Consider the following 19671-nt stretch of genomic DNA (forward strand, 5'->3'; position numbering starts at 1 on the left):
ACCCAATATACTAATCTTGACACAACTAAAAGGGTGGCATTCTCCAACCTTAAAGCCTTGTTCATCCAATGGTTCTTTGAACTAGGCTATGTATGTAATCTCATAGTCACGATAATGAACATAAACAATGAGAGAATGAAAATTTCAAGGACTATGTACAAAGCCTATTCAAGAGAATCCTTATGGTGGAAATTTCAACCAAAAAGGTTGATTTATTGTTTTCATCAATGAAGAATGAAGAATCCTTATGGTGGAAATTTCAACCAAAAAAGGTTGTTTTATTGTTTTCATCAATGAAGAATGGGACTAAGAATGAAGAATTGTGTAAGAATACTATCTTGGATAGAACCAACCTAAGCACATTGTTTAATGAGGTAATATGAGTTGATGGATTCTTTAAGGAAAAGAACAAGAATAGACAACACTAGTGTCCTCTAACAGTAGTTCACGGAGTGAAAAAGATAAAGAGAAGAAATCTATATTTATCCAAGAAGTATCAAACATCAAGCAAGAGTTGGCTAACCTCTCACAAAGTCTTAGACCTAAGGTTGCATACCACCAATGTACATTGTGCCCATTTGGGGCAATCACTTCCTAGTCAAATGTCTAGAACCTTAAAATGTAAGAGTTTGCATAATTGTAGTAGGTATGGTGATGATAAAACAATATGTTAAGTCCTAGCTGATTACCCTATAGTTTTATTTCTTCCAAATAGAGGAGAATATTATGGAAAAGGAGCTTCCTTTGCACTTCCACCGCCACAAGAGTGAAGATCAACAACTCTTAAGGTAGAAATTAATCCTTCAGAAATCCCAAGAACATCATGGCCCTATGTCACTCACTTGACTAGTGACATCCTAGCCTATTGTATCCAAAGAACTTATATAGAAAGAAATCTCTACAAACCCATGGGTTGAAATTTAAGGGGATAGAAATGAAATCCTCATTATGGACTACATTTCCATACGGTCTTGAAATGAGGAAGAGATGGATGCATGCAACAACCCCAACAAGAGATAGCTTATTGTGCTTATGGTCCATTGGGTCGCATCCCATATCAATGCCCAAAAAAGCAAGAGGCTAAAAAAAACCATAGTTCATTGATGCATGATATGTTGAATAACCCACATGTATTGTAATTTCCCCTATGAAGAAAGTATCAAACTAGTAAAGCCATAATGGCTTTTCTCTAATCAACCTCTCTAGAGTAGAAATAACCTAGGAGCCAACCTCTATGTCTTACCTTTTCCATTTCTATCATGATGTCAGTATGCATGGGATTCACGATTACATTTGGTTGAGTTTGCCTATAATAACTCCACTCATACTAACATTGAAGTTTCACCCTTTGAGGCTATGTATGGCTACAAGGTATCCTTACCCACATTTATTTTCAGTGAGAAGATTAACCCTCATGGAAAGAAGGGATTGGAAAGAAGGCATGTCCTTCTTCAACAATGTAAGACAAATCTTAGAAAAGCTTAAGATCAAATGAAGATGTATGCTAATGAGAAGAGGTGGCCTTCAGAGTTCCAGGAGGGAGAGTTAGCTCTCTTGAAGGTACCCAAGTCTCTATATTCTACTCTAAAGGACGGCTCTAGCAATAAACTTGCTCACAGGTTATATGGGCCCTATAGGATCTTGAAGCATATTGGAGACTTGGTATATCGATTGGAGCTTTCCTCTTCCACTAAGATTCATAATGTCTTCCATGTTAGTCAACTCAAACCCTTTTATGGTACTCAAGTGGAAATAGTTAATGAGTTGCCTTCTATGGATGAAGAAGGACTTATACAGTACATTCTTGTGAGGAGGTCATAGGTCAACGTGAAAAGAAGATTCGTTCTCACTCCATCATCAAGTATTTGATTAAGTGGAAGGTATCACCACTTGAGGAAGCTTCTTGGAGGCCAAATTCCATCTTGGATGAGTTTCCCTATCTACAGGGTGCATTGTGTCTAACACACAGTCATATGGGAGCTAGCTGCACTCTAAACAGGGTCTGTACAATAGTCTATTTTAGAATAGATTTTACTCAACCTAATTTTTAGAATTCAACCACCATACGATCAACGCAATCTTCAATGGCTATGTTTGATATGTAGCATGCTCTATTTGGATACTTCTATAATAACTTATAGCACTTTTCTTTTGCATGTCTTATTTTATACAAGTTGTCTACTCTTACAGAGGTTATTTCTTAAAGATTTGAAGGGTCCAATTCTTTGAAAAGACATCCTGATTATGTATATGGTAGAGGTTTCCCTTAATGTCTTCATTTCAATAATTCGCTATTTAATTCCCATCACATATTTTGTATACTATGTTTCATCTGTCCTACTTTGCCATTCTAACTTTGTTTTTGTGGGCAAAAATCTTTGGGCAGGGATGGATTGTAGGAAGTTGGGAATATATGTGTTAGTGAGAGAGAGTTATTAAATAATATCTTGTTACATCGATATAGGTATAAAATGTGTGAGACATGTAATTTTTGCCATCTTTGATCATAAGACAATTATTGTCTCTCATCTCACCAGATTGGAATCAAGAAATGAGTGTTGGATAAGGGTCTTACCAATGCAATTCAGTGTCTCAATGATTGCTAGTACTTACCCTTAACACTATTTCAATCTTGGGCAAAAGAAAATAAGACAAACAAATCAGGGTTATGCATCAAGACATTGTAAATGATACCCATGATGAGATAAGATTGAAATGAATGCCAAAATTCAATGTAATACGCTCCAATCAATGAGAGAAGAGTCCTAATCTCTAATCAATTGATCAATTTAGAGAATTAATTGACCAATAATCTCCCATCAACAAGTGGAAAAGCTTAAAGCAAGTGGATATCGAGAAATTTTAGAGATTAAGCAAGTAAAATACCTTGATCAAGCTTGAAGAAGATGATTGATGCAAGCTTCTATCTAATTATTGGAAAAATCTTCCATAATCCACCATGAATCCATCGTGAAGCTCCAAGAATCTATAGCAGCCCATACAAGCTTGAATAAGATTGAATCCGTAAAGAATCAATGGTCGAGCTTGTTTGAATACTTGAATGTTGAATATTCAAGCTTCTTGAAGAAAAGCCCCAAAATAAACCTTCAATATGAGATTTAAGAGGCTCAATATGTTGAAATTTCTTCAATTCTTCAATCTTTCACTTCAATGCTTGTTGGAGTAATGTCCTTTGTCCTTGAATGAAAGCTTTGTTGAGTAATCTTGAGATATTAAAGGAATTTATGTGAGGAAAGCTTGTAGAGACAAAGAAACGGGTCAATCTTGTTGGCATTTATGTTCCATAACAAAATAGAAGGCCTCAAGAGAAAGAAGATGCATAATATTGTGAGATTTGTCAAGATTTTTGACCATTGAAACTACTGCCTTGTTCTTCCATAGCTAGGGTTTGAAGGAGATGAAAGAGAAGCTTCAGATGACCAAATAGCAAGTGCCTTGCCTTCTGAAAGTGGCCAAATGATGCTTGATGATCAGGGAATGAACCATGACTAATTGAGCTTAGGAAAATGCCTATAGAAATTTATTGAAAATTGCATTTAAAAATGTGAGCCTATTCCTGGAGGGGTTGCTCAGTCATAGCTCACACTATGGTGCTCCATGTGATGCTTTGAAGTTGAAGAATCATTGCCCCATGGTCAGAGAAGGAGAAAATATCACTACAAAGTAAGATATTGAGTTTCTTGGTAATAGCCACCATGAAAGCTTCAGCCAAAATCTTGAAAGAGAGAGGAAAGAGAAATCCTGTCTTGAAAAGTAACTGAAGTTCTAACCAAGACTAACTCTAATCACCCTATCTTTAACCATTTTACCTCCAAAATAGCCTACTATTGATGCACAACCTGCTATTTTGTCCATGATTCCTCCAACGTTGCCTTCAATAACTCCAATTAACTCTAACTAGTTGTCCTTAGTCTCCTTTGTCATTGCACTTGACCATTTCCCCAAATGACACCATGTCCTTGAGTAACCAAGAAGTAATCAGACAGTGAAAGGAAATCCAAGAAAGGATTGTACCAAATAGATCAAAGACCAATACTCTGATACCACATGTCAAGGAGAGGAATAAGAGGTGAGAGAAACAAAGTAGAAGAGAGAGAAAAGAGGAGAGAGAAAGAGTGATGAGGAGAGAGAAAAACTAGAAAGATAGAAAAGAAGAGAGAGAAGCCATGAAAGCTGTGAACAAGGAGGTGAGATGAGAGACAGAAATTGTGTTATGATCAAAGATGGAAAAATTTACATATCTCATACCTTTTATACATATGTCAGTGTGACAAGGTATTATTGATAAGTCTCTCTCACTAACACATGTATTCCTAGCTTCTTATAAAGTGGAGGTGGATATAACTAAGGCTGGAATAAGTGAAATATATGGAACAAGAATAGAGGGGTTGCCAAAAAAACTCACTTAAAATCTCACTTCTTGCCCTTCCCCTTTATTAAGGTGGTCATGATACACTATCATGGTAGTGGTGAACCAATTCAGTGGAGGTGATTATGTGTTTATCCATCATGGTGGTGCTTTGTGATCAAATGTAGTGGTCCTTTGTGGTTACTCATGGTGGTGGTATACAACACTTAGGGTGAAGGTGGTGGTGTTAATTAAGGTGAAGGTCAAGACTTAGTTGCAAGCCCTGAAGGTGATGACAATGGTAAAAGCAAACTCATGTAGTGGAGGTGATCAAGGTCAAGGTAGATCTTTGGGTCATGGTGGACATGTGATCATGGTGATCGAGGTACATGCTCTCATGGTGGTGGTGATCAAGGTGAACAAATGACTCATAGTGGTCAAATTTTTGCCAATAGTGGTGGTGATGAGGATCAAGTCATGGATGTTGTCTTTTCAAGTTTTCATGGTGATTTTGCACGTAATCATGGTAAAGGTGTTTGTCAAGGCCTATCTATGTACTTGTGGTTAACCTACTCACCTAATTGTGGTCGATATGGAGAACAACAAGAGCATAAATACTATTCAAACTTCAAAGCCTATCATACATGTGCGAAACTAAGACATGGATTTAGTGCACAACCACTCAAATCTAACATGCAAATACAAGTGTGAGAGGGTTACTATGAATAGAAGAATTGATAATGGTGGCTCCTCTTGGGCTATGGATGTAGGTAAGTCATGACCTATTGGTTGATGCTCCCTTGGTGCAAAGGAGGCTTGCGAGATGATACCTTCATTCCTTACAATAGATCATGGTTAGTGTTACCAAGTGGCACCTACACAAGGGGATGAGCGCTTCAATGGTTCTCCCTTGTGTGCATGTTGATCAAGTTAGTGTCTTTGAATGGTTCTTCATTAGCACGAGGGCACATTCTTAAGAGCGAATTATTTTTTGTCTTGGGCGGAAGGTTGATGGGGGCATCTATCCTTTCTAAGCATGAGACTTGCACATGTGAACCTCGGTGATGCCATAATATTCATATCTCAAGTGCTAACATCTAAGTGATTTGATTATTTAGTGAAATTCAAATGATTATTTGATTTATTATGGCTAGCTACATTTATTCAATTTATTATTTTCTAACATGATTTTTTGAATTTTTTATAGTTGTTGTGTAGAGTAAGATGAATTGGATACACACGGCAAGCGCAATTTATTCCATAGACTTCTTCATTAAATTATTTAAATAAGATGCACTGTTGTTTATTCTAAGGCATGTGTACATCCTCTTTGTAAATATTTATTGATACTTGAGATTTTAAGGCATATATTGATTATATTTTAGAAATATTTTATGGCTCTCATCAATAGTTGTGCGCTATGCAATTGATTGCAACTATCTATTCAATTAACTCAAAATCTTTTACAAAAAGAGTGATTGTAAAGAGCCCATCTTTGGGCAAAGCAAGATTGATTTTTAATTTTATAAATATGGCATGGAGGAGTTGTTCACTCCACGTACGGGGAGAAATTGCACCTAACAGTGTATCACTCAATTTTGTTTTACATTTCTTTAAGTCTATTTTGAGTTTGATGAGTCATGCTTTCAATTTCTATAAGAAAAGAGACTTTGGGAGAGGATCTTCTATTTGTTACATGCAAGTTTTGCATCCGATCTGCTCAACAGTGGTATCAAAGCTTAGCTTACATCTGGGGCTCCCAATCGTATCATCTTACGCGAAGGCGAGCTCTCTAGAGCAATCGGGCTCTAAAGTCTGTCTCTGTTCAAACCAACTTCTCGGCTAGATTCCCAAGGTTTCAAAACCCCAAATCCCTCTATCTCTGCTTAGAATTTTTTATGTTCTATCCAACACTGAAAAATCCAAAACCCCCCCCCCCCTCCCCCCTCTTAGCATGGCAATCATTGTGTGAGTTTCAGGCCAAAAGAAAATTAGTAGAAGCTTAATTAAGCTTTGAAATTAATCACTGCTTAATCTTTAACAAGATTAAAGCTTTTTTTTTTAATTTGTTTGGGGAGAGGGAGCTATTTTGTTGGCCGTTGCGATCAATGACAACATCCTCTTGTCCTAGAAAGCCAAGTTTTTTTTAAATAAGGCTTAAAGCCTTACTTAAAATTTCCCAACTTAATCAACTTCAACTTCTTCTACACCAAGTTACCTGCAAACTACTTAGATCAGCCCAAATCACCATTGACTTCTAGCCTTTAAGAGGTGATTCCTACACTGTTACTCCACGGCTGCGAAACTTCATCAAAATACCATAAAATGTTCTAGTCTTTCTTGTCTACTCCGTCTTATCATTTTCTCAAGAAGCCACTCTTTTATTTTGGTGCCTACCTGCCAAAATTTTATTACTACGACGAGCAAAGCGTCTTTTAAATAGAAGGCATCTTTATTAATCGGATATCATCATTAAGCTGTGAGCAATCATCATATCTCATGAAGGACCATCCAATACTGCAAATTTTGATTTTATATCGCCACTTCCCAAACCAACCATGGAGCAACGCATGGATTTATTGGTCATACAACTAGAAGAAAAGCACTAATATCAAGCCCAATTGGAGTAAGAGTTGTGATCTCTCAAGTGTCCACCATCCCAATTTTCCTATGTTGACAACACTATCATTTATACCATCAATGCCACCCTTGAAGTGCAATCCATCTACACAAAGAGGCAAAGATAAGTAATTGTACCTTTAAATTTAATACTTACGATGGTATTTAAAGATGGTTGTAAGGTTCTCTCTTAACTAAGTCAATTCAACTCATATTTTGATAATGAAAGTTATGTTAAAAATGATAAAATCAAGTGTGCTTCACATTATTTTATCGACAAAGCTTCTTTATGGTGGGATGTCACATGCAAGAGCATTGATTGCCCTCTTACATGGGAAGCATTCTGTAAAAGAAGGTTCTTATTTATTTTCTTCCTGCCCAATTCAAGCTTCGCATGCAACAACAATGGGATGTCTTTATACACACACACACACACACACATACACACACACACACATAGTATTCCTCAGTATACTAAAAGATTTTGGAATACTTTGTTGCAAATTCAAATGGTTGAGTATATAGCCGAATTGACTTTTAAAAGGAACTATATGTTCGGTCTTCTTCCGTTTTTCCAGGTTGAAGTCAGCTTATTTAAACCCAACACATTGGACGAGGCTATCTCTTTGGTGTATGATGCTGAAAATAAACAAACTAAAGATCAATGACAACCTCTAACTTCCACGGAAAATAATATGGATAATAACAATTCTCATTTTAATTATTTTCGTGCTTCCAACTTTCAATTTGGAAAGAATCATCCTAATCACCAACCTTGGATGAGAAATTTTTATAGTAACGTAAGCTAGCCTACTTCAAATTCTAATCCAAGTTTTCTCACCTACCTTCTACTTTGCCTAAGTTATCTGAACCTAAAAATGTTAATTCAAGTGTCTCAAATACCAATTCCAATAATATAATTTGCTATAAATGTAATTACTTTGGCCATACTACGAGTCATTGACCTATGGGCAACACTTGTGATTAGAAAAAGTCTACTACACATTTAAATTATCTTAGAGCTAATAAAGTAACTAAAGACATGATACCTGATTTTGATGAAGCTACTCTTATGGGAGAAAACTCTATCGACATTGATGAATCTGCTAATAAAATTTCTATCCATGCTTTATTGAAAATTAGATGTAGAATCCATAGTAATAAAATGATTGTTTTGCATGATGAAAAAAGTGCATATGACTATTTCGAAAAAGGTAGTCAGAAAATTGCAACTTAAAACTATTCTATCTATTTATAAAATTAAGGCTACATTTTTAGGGCAACGATATAACAGAACTAAAGAAGTACATGGATTAGATATTTTCATTGGATCTTATAGAGAAAAATTAAAATTTTTAGTAGCACCATTATAATTTGCCAATGTAATTTTAGATATGCCTTGGTGGCATCAATTTAATCCTAATATTGATTATGATATGTATTCGATGCATATTTGACACGAAGGTAAAATTCTTTTCCTTGAAGAATTAACAGACACTAAGCTATACCCATTAATTAGTCACACTCAGGCGAAGCGTGCCATTCAAAAATAATCTAAATTTTTTCTCGTATTAATTAATGAAGTTGAAGCTACCAAGTCTAAGTTAACTATAAGATAGCAAAATTTTATTAAGAAATTTTTTGATTTTATTTATTTTTACTTGTCTCTTCAACTTCCTCCATCATGATCCAAGGATCATCAATTTGACCTTCTACCTTGGTAGTCAACCTTCCTGTAAAGCTCCTTATCGCCATAATCAAGTAGAACAAAAAGAAATCAAAATATAAGTTGAAGAACTATTAAATAGAAAATTAATCCGACCTAGCAGTTCACCTCTTGGAGCTCCCATTCTTTTAGTAAAGAAAAAGAATCAAACCTATCGTGTATACATAGACTACATAGCTCTAAATAAAATTATTGTTAAAAGCCCATATCCAATTTCTCATGTGGATAACCTATTAGACAAATTGCAAGGTACTACTATATTTAGCAATATTGACCTTAAGTCTAGCTATCATCAAGTCTGCATGGCTACACCTCAGATTTATAAAACTGCCTTAGGACCTAATTTGGCTTACAAATTTTTAGTAATACCATCCAGTCTTATTAATGCACCTGCCACTTTCAGTAGGATGATGAACCAAATATTTTTAAAATTTTAGCATTGTGTTATTGTCTTTTTCGATGATATCCTTGTTTTTAGTAAAACTGAAAGAGAACATAAACATAATTTATATTTAATCTTTAGTTTACTAAAACAAATTCATATTTTTGCTAACCCAAAAAATAGTATTTTTTTCAAATAGAAATCGAATCTTTATGTCATATTGTGTATGCTAAAGAAATAAAAGTTGATCCACATAAAATTGAAGCCATTAATACATGGTCTACACCCAAAAATGTGTATAAAGTCCACTCATTTTTAGGTCTAGCCAGTTTTTATTATAAATTTATTAAAAGCTTTTCATTACTTGTCTTGCTATTAACTTTGTTATTAAATAAAGGTTTTACATTTCATTGGGGTGACAACCAATCGCAATCCTTTGATTTACTAAAGCATGCATTAACTCATGCACCTGTTTTACAACTCCCTGATTTTAATAGACCATTCTTTCTAGTCATTAATGACGCTAGTGGTTCTAGCATTGGTGTTGTATTGATGTATCCAATTCCATACTTTATTTATAAATAGAAACTTTCTGAACTTAAATATAGTACCCATGACAAGGAACTTTTAGTTATAGTACATGCATTACGTATATGGAAACATTATTTAATGGGCTCAGAATTTATGATTAAGACATCAACAAAGTATCAAACACCTTCTTTCTCAACCACAAATTTCTGATAGGCATATACAATGGGCATCTTTCATTCAGTCTTTCCATTCTCTAATCTAGTATGAGTCCAATAAAGAAAATATTGTAGCTAATGTATTAAGTCGTAGACCATCTGTAAATAATATTTATGTGCTTTCACATCTTCATTAGATGCTATAAAGAATACTTATTTGCGTGACTATGATTTTCATGATGCTTGGTTGAATTTGTCTCAAAACCAATGGATTCCAATTAATAATTATTCCTGTCTCTGATGGATTCGTATTTTATGAGAAATGTTTATGTGTTACTCAACCCTTTCATAATTTTGTTCTCCAAGAAGTTCATGATCCACCTTATATGGGTCATCATGGCATCATTTCTACTCTTCATAATTTGCAATAAGATTTTTATTGGCCTCACATGAATCAAGATGTTTTTGCCTTTTTTTCTGAATGTCTTGTTTGCCAATGAATTAAAAGACATCATGGTAAGCAATATGGTTTGTTAGTGCCTTTACCTATTCCTAACTTACCTTGGGAACCAATCTCAAATTGCAACCATCTATTCAATTAACTCAAACTCTTTTTCGAAAAGAGTGATTATAAAGGGCCCATCTTTGGGCAAAGCAATATTTATTTTTAATATTATAAATACGGAATGGAGGAGATGCCCACTCCATGTACGGGGGAAATTGCACCCACTAGTGTGTTGCTCAATTTTTCTTTACCATTCTTTTAAGTCTATTTTGAGTTTTATAAGTTGCGCTTTCAATTTTTATAAGAAAAGAGAGTAAAGGGAGAGCTTCTTCTGTTCGCTACATGCAAGTCTCGCATCTGATCTGCGCAACAATTTGACATCCCAAGATGAGAAGGAAATAGGTCATGATGATTTAGAGGGATCCTAAGTAACTTATTTGTTAAAAATAAGGCATAAAAAGCCTAAGATTTGCATTAAAACCAATGTACTTTTTGCTCACTTTTTGTTGTAGTTAGTTATGGTGGAACTGTTTGATAAGTTGTTGTCATGAACACTTCATAGAATCGTGGCAATATAGAGCACTAAGGGTGAAGGTGGTGTATGCTCAAGGTAATGCACTCTATACACTTAAGGTGATCAATTGGGTAGAGATGGTGTAAACTTAGGATATAAGTGTTGAATGCTCGATGTAAAGCACTACAAACACTTGACATTATGCCTCTAAGCATAGCAGTTAAGGTGGTGATAATAAGCACTGTAGCCTTCCACTCCCACAAGCATGGTGATTTTCCCCCCAAAGATGCAGTCATGGTGACATGGTGGATACACTCATGGTTGTCTTGGTGAACATAATGCTTGCAATACACTTCATATAATAGGCTATTGAGTGGCAATCAAGATATAGGCTATGCCATACGATAAATAATTCATGTCTTACCATTGTTCACTTTTAACAATGGACTCTATGCTTTCATTAATGCTCTTCAAGCTAATGTGGCAACATGCTCTTTCAATTGATGCAATCAACCAAAAGCCAAAATCCATTCTATTTCTCTTTTCGCTCTTTTTATGTTTGTAGATTGCGATCTGGCTCATTCAATTGATGTAATCAACCAAAAGGCAAGATCCATTATATTGCTCTATAGTACATTGCCGTTTGGCTCTTTTTATGTTTTTAGATTTTTGATAAGCAAAGAGAATCTAATGTCCTCTAATATGTACTCATCCTCTTCCATCACCGTAGTTCCCTTTTTGGTTTTTCCTTGATAATTTGAAAGGTTTATCTTGGGTTAGACATGCTTTCTTAAGAGGAGAGCAATGGATCACTCCATCCTCTTCAAGCAACCATGGCCTCCTATTGCTAAACAATGAGAATAATATGAGAAATCAATAGGGAATAATTCCATCTTTATCTTGGCAATAGGATCAAAATGGTGGTCCTCACTCATAGGAGCTCAACATGATGTTGGGATTAGGTGGAACTCTTAATGCTTCTAGAGCTTCCACTCTATTTGGCACAAGCTATCTCTCACATAACTAGCTCGTGATCTAGCTTCAAACCAACTATGTTATTTCAATGTATCCCAGGAATGAGAAAAAAAAAAGAGATTCCAAGGGTATAGTAAACTCACAGGGTGGAACTTATCTCTCTATTATTGCAATCCAATGTGTGGAGTGGGGCTTCAATGATCTCATGATCCACATGTGGATCCTTGGCATACACCGTAGCCTTTTTTCTAGCTTGATAATTAATCAAGTTTGTAATTTCTCGTTAAGATAGTTGCAGTTGATCCTCATGTATTGTTAGATGCATCTAATTGTTGTGACAATATTTAAACAAACCTTTTTCTTTATAGGCATTTTGTTCATCGAGGTTCTCCAAAATAGCCAGTTCAACCTTGGTGAGAGAATCACCCATCAAGCCTTCAGAACTCTTCTTCTCCATACCAAAATAGAATGCAAAGGAAAGTACTTCTTCTAGTAATACAAAGAGGAGCAGAATGACAAGATAGCCATGATAGAAGGGTTTAGATAGAGTCCCATTAATCAACACTCTCGTGGAAACATTGGCAAACAATGCACCAATCCTTTTACAAAAGCCACCACACCGAATCCCAATTGAGACATGATACCTATGATAAAGTCCCATCAAACTCTATCATATGCCTTGCCCATATCCATATTCAACAATATGGCCTCTTGACTACTTCCAAGCAAAGTAATGTATGATGAATTTTAAGGATATCATCGTAAAAATTTCTACCAAATTGCTTGGGATGGAGGATCTAAGGTAGAATGAGCTTGATCCCAAATGATGCCAAGGCCTTGGGAAAGGTTTTGTAAGAGATGATAGCATTGTAAGAGGCATCTTGTGTCTTGGTTTAATTCTCTCCTTTAATTTAGGAAGAAGTTTGATTAGCTCCTAATTAACCAATCGATTAGAAGCTTCTTCTCTCTAAAATAGTTTAGGAGATTACACAAATCTTGGAGGTAGACATTAAGGATAGCCATGTGAAACTCAACCTAAAAGCCATTGGTCCTAGGTGACTTCCCATTCTTCATTGTCTTCAAAACATACAAAGCCTCTTCAATAAAGAAGGACCTCGCAAGCAAGAGTTTAACCTCCACTGGCACCTTCTTCAAAAACTCTTTGAAGAATATAGAGAGCCGTTATGACGAACCCTCATTGCTTGGAGGCTTTGCAACAACAATGGACGAAAGGTGCTTCTAAAGAATTGTAGCAATGTCCCAATCCTCACAGTTCATAGACCCTTTGCTCATCTTGGAGTAAAATAGTCGACTCCTTCTGTTTGGCCTTTAGTATATCAAAATGAGAATGGTTGCAAGTATCTACCACCATAAGCTCCCACGGTGCTCTCGAACTTTTGCAGCTTCAACACAACACAATTCAAGCCTTACAATGAAGTCCTCCACACTTTGCAAAAGTTATAAGTCCAGTTTTAGAATTAGCATGATTTTGGAGATGTTCGATACATTTGTAAAAAGTCAAGGGGCATGTTCATGCCCAAAATAGTTTAAGCAATCATCCTTGGCACATTGACATCTAATGATTCCACATTATCAAGGAGTTGGCACGATGGGTGTGTTTTGTTTTTTTGGACGTGTCACCACCCCATTGGGCCCTTTTATTGGTCCCTCTACCGCCAAAAGGTTGCAAAAATCATTGTATGACTACAACTAGAATACTTTGCTTTGCACCACCCCGAATCTCACATTCTTCTTCTTCCTCTTCCTCTTCCTCTTCCTCGTTCCTGGCTCTCACAACCTCACTCTCAGGTTAGCCGCGCGATGGACATTTGCCGCATTCGGGTGTCTGCGTCCTGTGAACTGTCCTCTTACGGCGTGCCTCTTCTTCGAAGAACCTCGACTAGTGTGACATCAAGGCCTCTTGGCACCAGGAGTATCATGAAGCCCTTCCTTGCTCATCTCAGTAGAGGCATGGACAGTGCCAGCAGTTTGCGGTCCCAAGTGGCCTCACAACCGTACCAGGTAGCCGATTCAGACGCGGACGAATTGCGCAGTCCGCAATGGTACGATCGGCTGGTCTCTCAGGATTTTTTTGTAATATACAAATGCTTTTTTGTAGTATCCTTGTTTATCTGGTTGTCTCATGCGTGACAATGCTCAAGCTTTCAGCATAAGCTTTTGTTAATGGCTGCTTCATCAGTGCCGTGGTTCATCTGTGCCATCTACTAGAAAACGTCAACTTGCAAGGAGCTCGGATGCCCGATGTCAGTTTTGAATAATACATGCACAAATGTGACATCTCGTGGCTCTTGCACTTAGAACACTTGAAGTGGCATAAACTGTCATTGGAGTCGCAAATGTCTCCAAGATGTGTGAGGACCAAGTCAAGGTGGTACATATGTTGTGTTTGGTATGTTTTCAGTATGTTGTGTTTAAGTCAAGGTGGTACCATATGTGTTGTGTTTGGTATGTATTCAGTATGCTGGGTATGGTATTTGCTACGGTTTGAGATTTTAGGTATGTAAAATTCACAGAGTGTAAGGACCAAGTCAACGTGGTATGATATGTTGTGTTTGGTATGTATTCAATATGCTAGGTATGGTATTTGCTATGGTTTGAGGTTTTAGGTTTGTAAAACTCACGAGGTGAGTAAAAATGATTAAAATACATAAAGTACATATGTTGTAGAATAATTACATGCAAGATAATCTCAAAAAGGTTTTAGGTTTGTAAAACTCATGAGGTGAGTAAAAATGATTAAAATACATAAAGTACATATGTTGTAGAATAACTACATGCAAGATAATCTCAAAAAAAGAAAGCATCATTCTAAACTTTAAGTCTTAATTTTTAGAACATGTCACAATCAAATACTGAACTTAGTCTAACTATCCCAATCACATTAGTGTATGCAGCCCAAAGGGAGCTCATTTAGCAAGGCACTTTGAATCTTATTATCTAGAGGCAGTGCGAGTCTTGTTACCTATAATCACAGTGAGAGTGAGAAAAACATGTCATGATAGTGTCAGAGGAATCTAGAGCAATAGAAGCAAAAATATGAAGCTGTTGTAAACACATAGAATTCAACACAAGAACAAGAATACATGAACTTTGAAATAATGAACTTTGGAAATGGAATCCATATACTAAAGCATAAGAGTGTGTACAAAGGCACATGCTATGGGTAACCACCAATGATCAAAGTGTACCTAGTGTCCCTCTCTCCAACAGGATGTAGTATGCATGTATGAGTAATTAGATGGAGGAGAGGTAGCCTTTAAACAGGTTGAAATAAAAGAAAATGATAATCAGAGTGGCTAACAATTAATGGGGCCATAAATGCGGGTTGTTCAACCATAAATGTACTGCTCACTAAAAAATGCAAAGTAATCAAATATGATCCCTCTATATCATGGGTGGTAAGTACATGCAAATTTCACAATGTTGAGAAATATGCAATCACACCCATGTGACAACCTCTTTGTATGGAGCAATAGGGCAAGACACAAGCAGTTTGCTAGAAAGGATGCTTGAAATACAGGATGCCTGAATCCCATAAGCACAGTGGAGAAAAATGGAACCATTATGAGCCTATAAAGTGATGTACCTTCTTATCATTCAATGATAGAATACTATTGTACTTTTTCCTTTCAGTCATAGTTTGTGTCATACTCAAGATTGTGTTTATGAGTCCAAGCTTTCATCTGCGATGCAAGGAAGACGATGGAGGCAGGGGAGACGATGGTGGGAGAGGAGGAAGGGAGGGTGCGGTGGAACGAAGAGCTAAGGTGGTTTGTTGTTTTTTAAATTTATTTTTGGTTAAATTTGTAATTTTTGTTTTGGTTTTTTTTTGTTGTCTTTTTTTGTTTGTCTTTTTTTCTCTCTCTTTTTTCTTTTTTTTTGTTTTCTTTGTTTTGGTTTTTTTTTCTCTCCTTTTTTATTTTTTGTTTATTTTTGTTGTGTTGTTTTTTGTTTGTGTGTTTTTTTTAAATTAGTTGTGGTTGTTTGTGTTTTTTTTGTCTTTGGTTGTTTTTTTTCGTGTTTTGATGTTTTTTGTTTTTTTGTGTTTTTTTGTTGTGTTTTGTGTGTGTTTTTTTTTCGTTTAAAAAAAAAAACAAAATCCATTAAAAAGTGAGTACATCCTCGTCCCGCGCGCATGCACGTGGTGGGAGTAAAAAAAATTGCATCGGCGAGATCAGACGGGGCAGGGACAATGACACGCAAGGCACAAAGGCCATGGGAACCTAATTCACTCGAGTAACAGTTAGTCTCTTCAGTCTATGTCATCATGAACATTGTTTTTGTGTTCCATCAGCCATAGCCATGCTCTTGATCCATGCATTCTCTAGTCTATCAAAAGATGATGTACCAACGAGATAGTGAGGTTTGCGGGGAGGAATACGGAGTGAACTCAGCAAACATGGAGTAGAGAAGAGAAGAGAAGAAACTCTGATGAATGGAATGATGAAGATCTGAATCATGGAGTGAATGTGATACAAGGGAACAAGGGTGCCATAGCACAAGGAAGATGATGAAGACAGCCACGAATCATGAACCGCAATGTCCTTCTGAAGGGGTGTAAGGGTAGTGGAGAGGTTGGAGAGAAGAGGTGACGGATTGAATGAATTAGCTGTAAGGAATGAATGAGAGAGTGGCCTATAAATAGGCACAATCAATCTAGGATGCGCCCCTTTTCGGGGCTACAAACCCTAAACACAAAACGCAGAAACATAAAAATGCAAATTGCGGGTGAAGGGTTTCTCAACACCCCCTCTCAGGCCCAAAGAGGGGAACAAGAGAAAAGTGAGGTGGAGATGCAATGCTACATGCTGAAGAATGCTCATGTAGCAGTGCCACTTGGATAGTGTTCCTCGTGGGGAAATTGTTCACTGGCCCAAGCGCCCTAGTACATAGATGATGAAATCATGCAATGCATAGGAGGAATGTCGGACTTTGTGTGGGGCGGAGAACCATAAGGATATGCCCGTACTCAATCTCGGGAGGTGGCTCCATGTTGACCAAGTGACCAAGGCAAGAAGAGAAGAGGAGGAAGAGGATGTAGAGGATCCCTAAGATCCAAGATTTCCACTGGAAAGGAAACCTACAGTAAAGAACAATAGACAGAGTGAATTGGAGAACCCGCAACTCAACCTCGAGAGAGAAGCCACTAGCTCCGTGCATCCATGCTGGAAGGGATACTAAGGCCTTGTCACGAAGTCGCGGTTGAACCTTCGAGGTCCCGATCTAGGTGGTACCTAAAGATCCTGGGTATCAGTAGAAGATATGACTGGTCGAAGACAGCCACCCCAAGAAAGTAGGGGATGGGTGAAGAACTTCATGTGGAGTAGGTTCCCCCTCTGAGGTGGGAGGTGGAGGGGCTCCCGCTGAAGTCGAAGAAGAAGTAGATGCCCCCTTTGAGGGCAAAGAAATAACATCCCTCTCTGAATCCCCCTCTGAAGTAGATAGGGAATCCAAAAACTCATGGATCACGGACTTTGAAATGTCTGATGACGAAGGAAGTGCCGTCGGTCGCGTTGAAGAAGGTATCTGGGATGTTGAAGAGCTTTCAGAGGTAGCCTCTCGAACCTGAGTAGTCGAGGGTGGGGAAGGGTGGGCTCAAAATGAGCAAGAGGTGGGCAACAATCGCTGTTTCTCAGTGGAGCGGATTGGGTAGCCGAAGAAGAGGAAGGAGTCTAGCAGCCACCGTCTCTCAAAGGAGTAGACTGACAAGGAGATGGTATCAAACAATCACTTTCTCTCGATGAAGCGGACTGCAGAGCCGTAGGTCGTGGAAGCCACTGTACTTGAAAATAGGTGGGAGAAGAGTGCTGCTGGCATTGCGATGATCTCCAGGAGGTCGTAGCACCAATCGATCCTCCATGTGCTCGAAAGGACTTAGTGCGCATCGGATGCGTCTTATTGCCTTGAGCATAGTACTCTGATAGTCGATGCAAAACGATCTCTGTGGCCCAGAAAGGAGAGGTGGCACAAGGAGTGCCTGGTGGAAGACACATCTACTCTGGAGGGGTGGGGAGCAAAGGTCAAAGTCGGCAAGCATCGGTGGTGTGTCCGGTGATGCCACAATGGGAGCACCCAGTAGTTTGGTCATCTGTTGGTAAAGATTCAAGAAGCCATGGATATCAATGTGCCTTGCTGAAGAAGGAAGAGGTCAGCCACCATGAACCATGAACTGCAATGTTTGCCTCACGGGGTGTGAGGGCAGTGTGAAGCACGAACCGCAATGTCCGTCTCAAGGGGTGGGAGGGTAGTGGAAGGGCTGGAAGTGAGCTGCTAGTGGGAGGAGGATGTGACCAGCAGCAAGAGAATGAAATCTGCAAAAACGAGATTGTTTTGTGAATGGAGAGTGATCAACAACAGTCGCTCTGCTATAAACAGCGGCAAACTGCGGGTGGAAGGCTGGAAACAGGCGTCAGACTGTAGATTACAGCAAGGGACAGCTGAGACTGCGATGTCCTTTGTGAAAGGGGTGTGGGCAGCAAGCTGAAAACACCTTGAAATTTGCAAAAACGAGATATTGATGCAGTGGGAAAAGAAGAGAAGTGGATGCCGAACCGGCCACTGGTCTTTGCCTTCATTGGAGTGGAGGATCTTTGCAGCTGTTTGAGCAGATCCAGCTCTGATACCATGTCAAAAGATGATGTACCAGCGAGACAGTAGGGTTTGCGGGGAGGAACATGGAGTGAACTCAGCAAACATGGAGTAGAGAAGAGAAGAGAGAAGAAACTCTGCTGAATGGAATGATGAAGATTTGAATCATGGAGTGAATGTGATACAAGGAAACAAGGGTGCCATAGCACAAGGAAGATGATGAAGACAACCACGAACCACGGACCAATGTCCTCTTGAAGCGGTGTGAGGGTAGTGGAGAGGTTGGAGAGAAGAGGTGACGGGCTGAATGAATCAGTCGTAAGGAATGAATGAGAGAGTGGCCTATAAATAGGCACAGTCAGTCTAGGATGGTGCCCCTTTTTGGGGCTGCAAACCCTAAATGCAAAACGCAAAAACGCAAACTGCGGGTGAAGGGTTTCTCAACATAGTCTCCTTTCACCTCTGGTGATCTCTATTCAGCTCACATTCAGCTCATGTCTCCATTTTCAACTTCAAATCTTAGTTGGACCTTGTGGCAGCCATAGCCAGATTGCACCTACCTTCAGTTGAGAAAGTGTGACATCAACACCTTGGAGCCTGGCATTGGAAAAATTCGTTGCTGCTGCCATATCTGCGCCTGTTTGCTGGTTGTACAGCTTGATCTCTCTTTTTGCAGCGCGAATGGTCTTGTGAGCTTAGGGCATTTGAAGTCCTATGTCCAAAATCCCTTCCACTTAGAGGAATCGTTGAATGGTCGCTTTTGCTCATTGATGCGTTAAAAAAACCAGTCGGGCTAAGATCCCTAATCACAGTCCACCATAGCCAAAGTTGACTAAGCTTCATTTCTCACTTCATTTGCTTATCTTTGCTAGTTGGAAGGCTCAAGGGACCCTTTGCAACTCTCATCTACTCAATGCCATTGATTAATCAACAAGGAGGACAAGTTTTTGAGGATTTTTGAAGATTTCAAGATCTCAGCAACAAGAAACTCAAGCTCCTTTTCAACCTTACTCTTCCCACTCTTCTCATTGGAGATCTTGCCTCTCTCTCTGAACTGATTTAGTAGCAAGATTTTACCAACAAGGAGGGGACTCAAGCATTGAAGGGTTCACACAAATCATCAAGCAAGAAGAATCATCATCAAACTCAAGTGTAGTATCTCTTGATATTCCATGGTGTGCTTTCACACCACCTCCTTGTATCCTTTGACACATTCAAGATCAGCTCATTGTTGGTTACTCTTAGCCTTTTTAAGCTGATTCTCATTAACGAGAATGCAGAGCATG

At 38.2% G+C, this 19671-nt stretch overlaps 1 protein-coding gene across 5 annotated transcripts in view; it reads left to right on the top strand.

Moving 5' to 3' along the window:
• The first annotated feature begins 13486 nt into the window (after positions 1 to 13486).
• Positions 13487 to 19671, top strand: part of LOC148026830 (phosphoribosylaminoimidazole carboxylase, putative / AIR carboxylase) — a 51504-nt gene continuing 45319 nt past the window's right edge. For 3 of the 5 annotated variants that reach the window (XR_015692907.1, XM_087691359.1, XM_087691358.1), the window contains exon 1: positions 13487 to 13839. Coding sequence is in view for 3 of the 5 variants with exons in the window: in XM_087691359.1 (XP_087547485.1) it covers positions 13598 to 13839 (242 nt within the window). In the remaining 2 variants the exon portion in view is untranslated. The remainder of the gene's footprint in view (positions 13840 to 19671) is intronic. The other 2 variants (XM_087691360.1, XM_087691362.1) reach the window with 2 other exon arrangements.

Source organism: Lygodium microphyllum, chromosome 13 (genome assembly GCF_053477565.2).
Source record: "Lygodium microphyllum isolate KBCC chromosome 13, Lygodium_microphyllum_v1.1.10, whole genome shotgun sequence".
Taxonomy (NCBI): domain Eukaryota; kingdom Viridiplantae; phylum Streptophyta; class Polypodiopsida; order Schizaeales; family Lygodiaceae; genus Lygodium; species Lygodium microphyllum.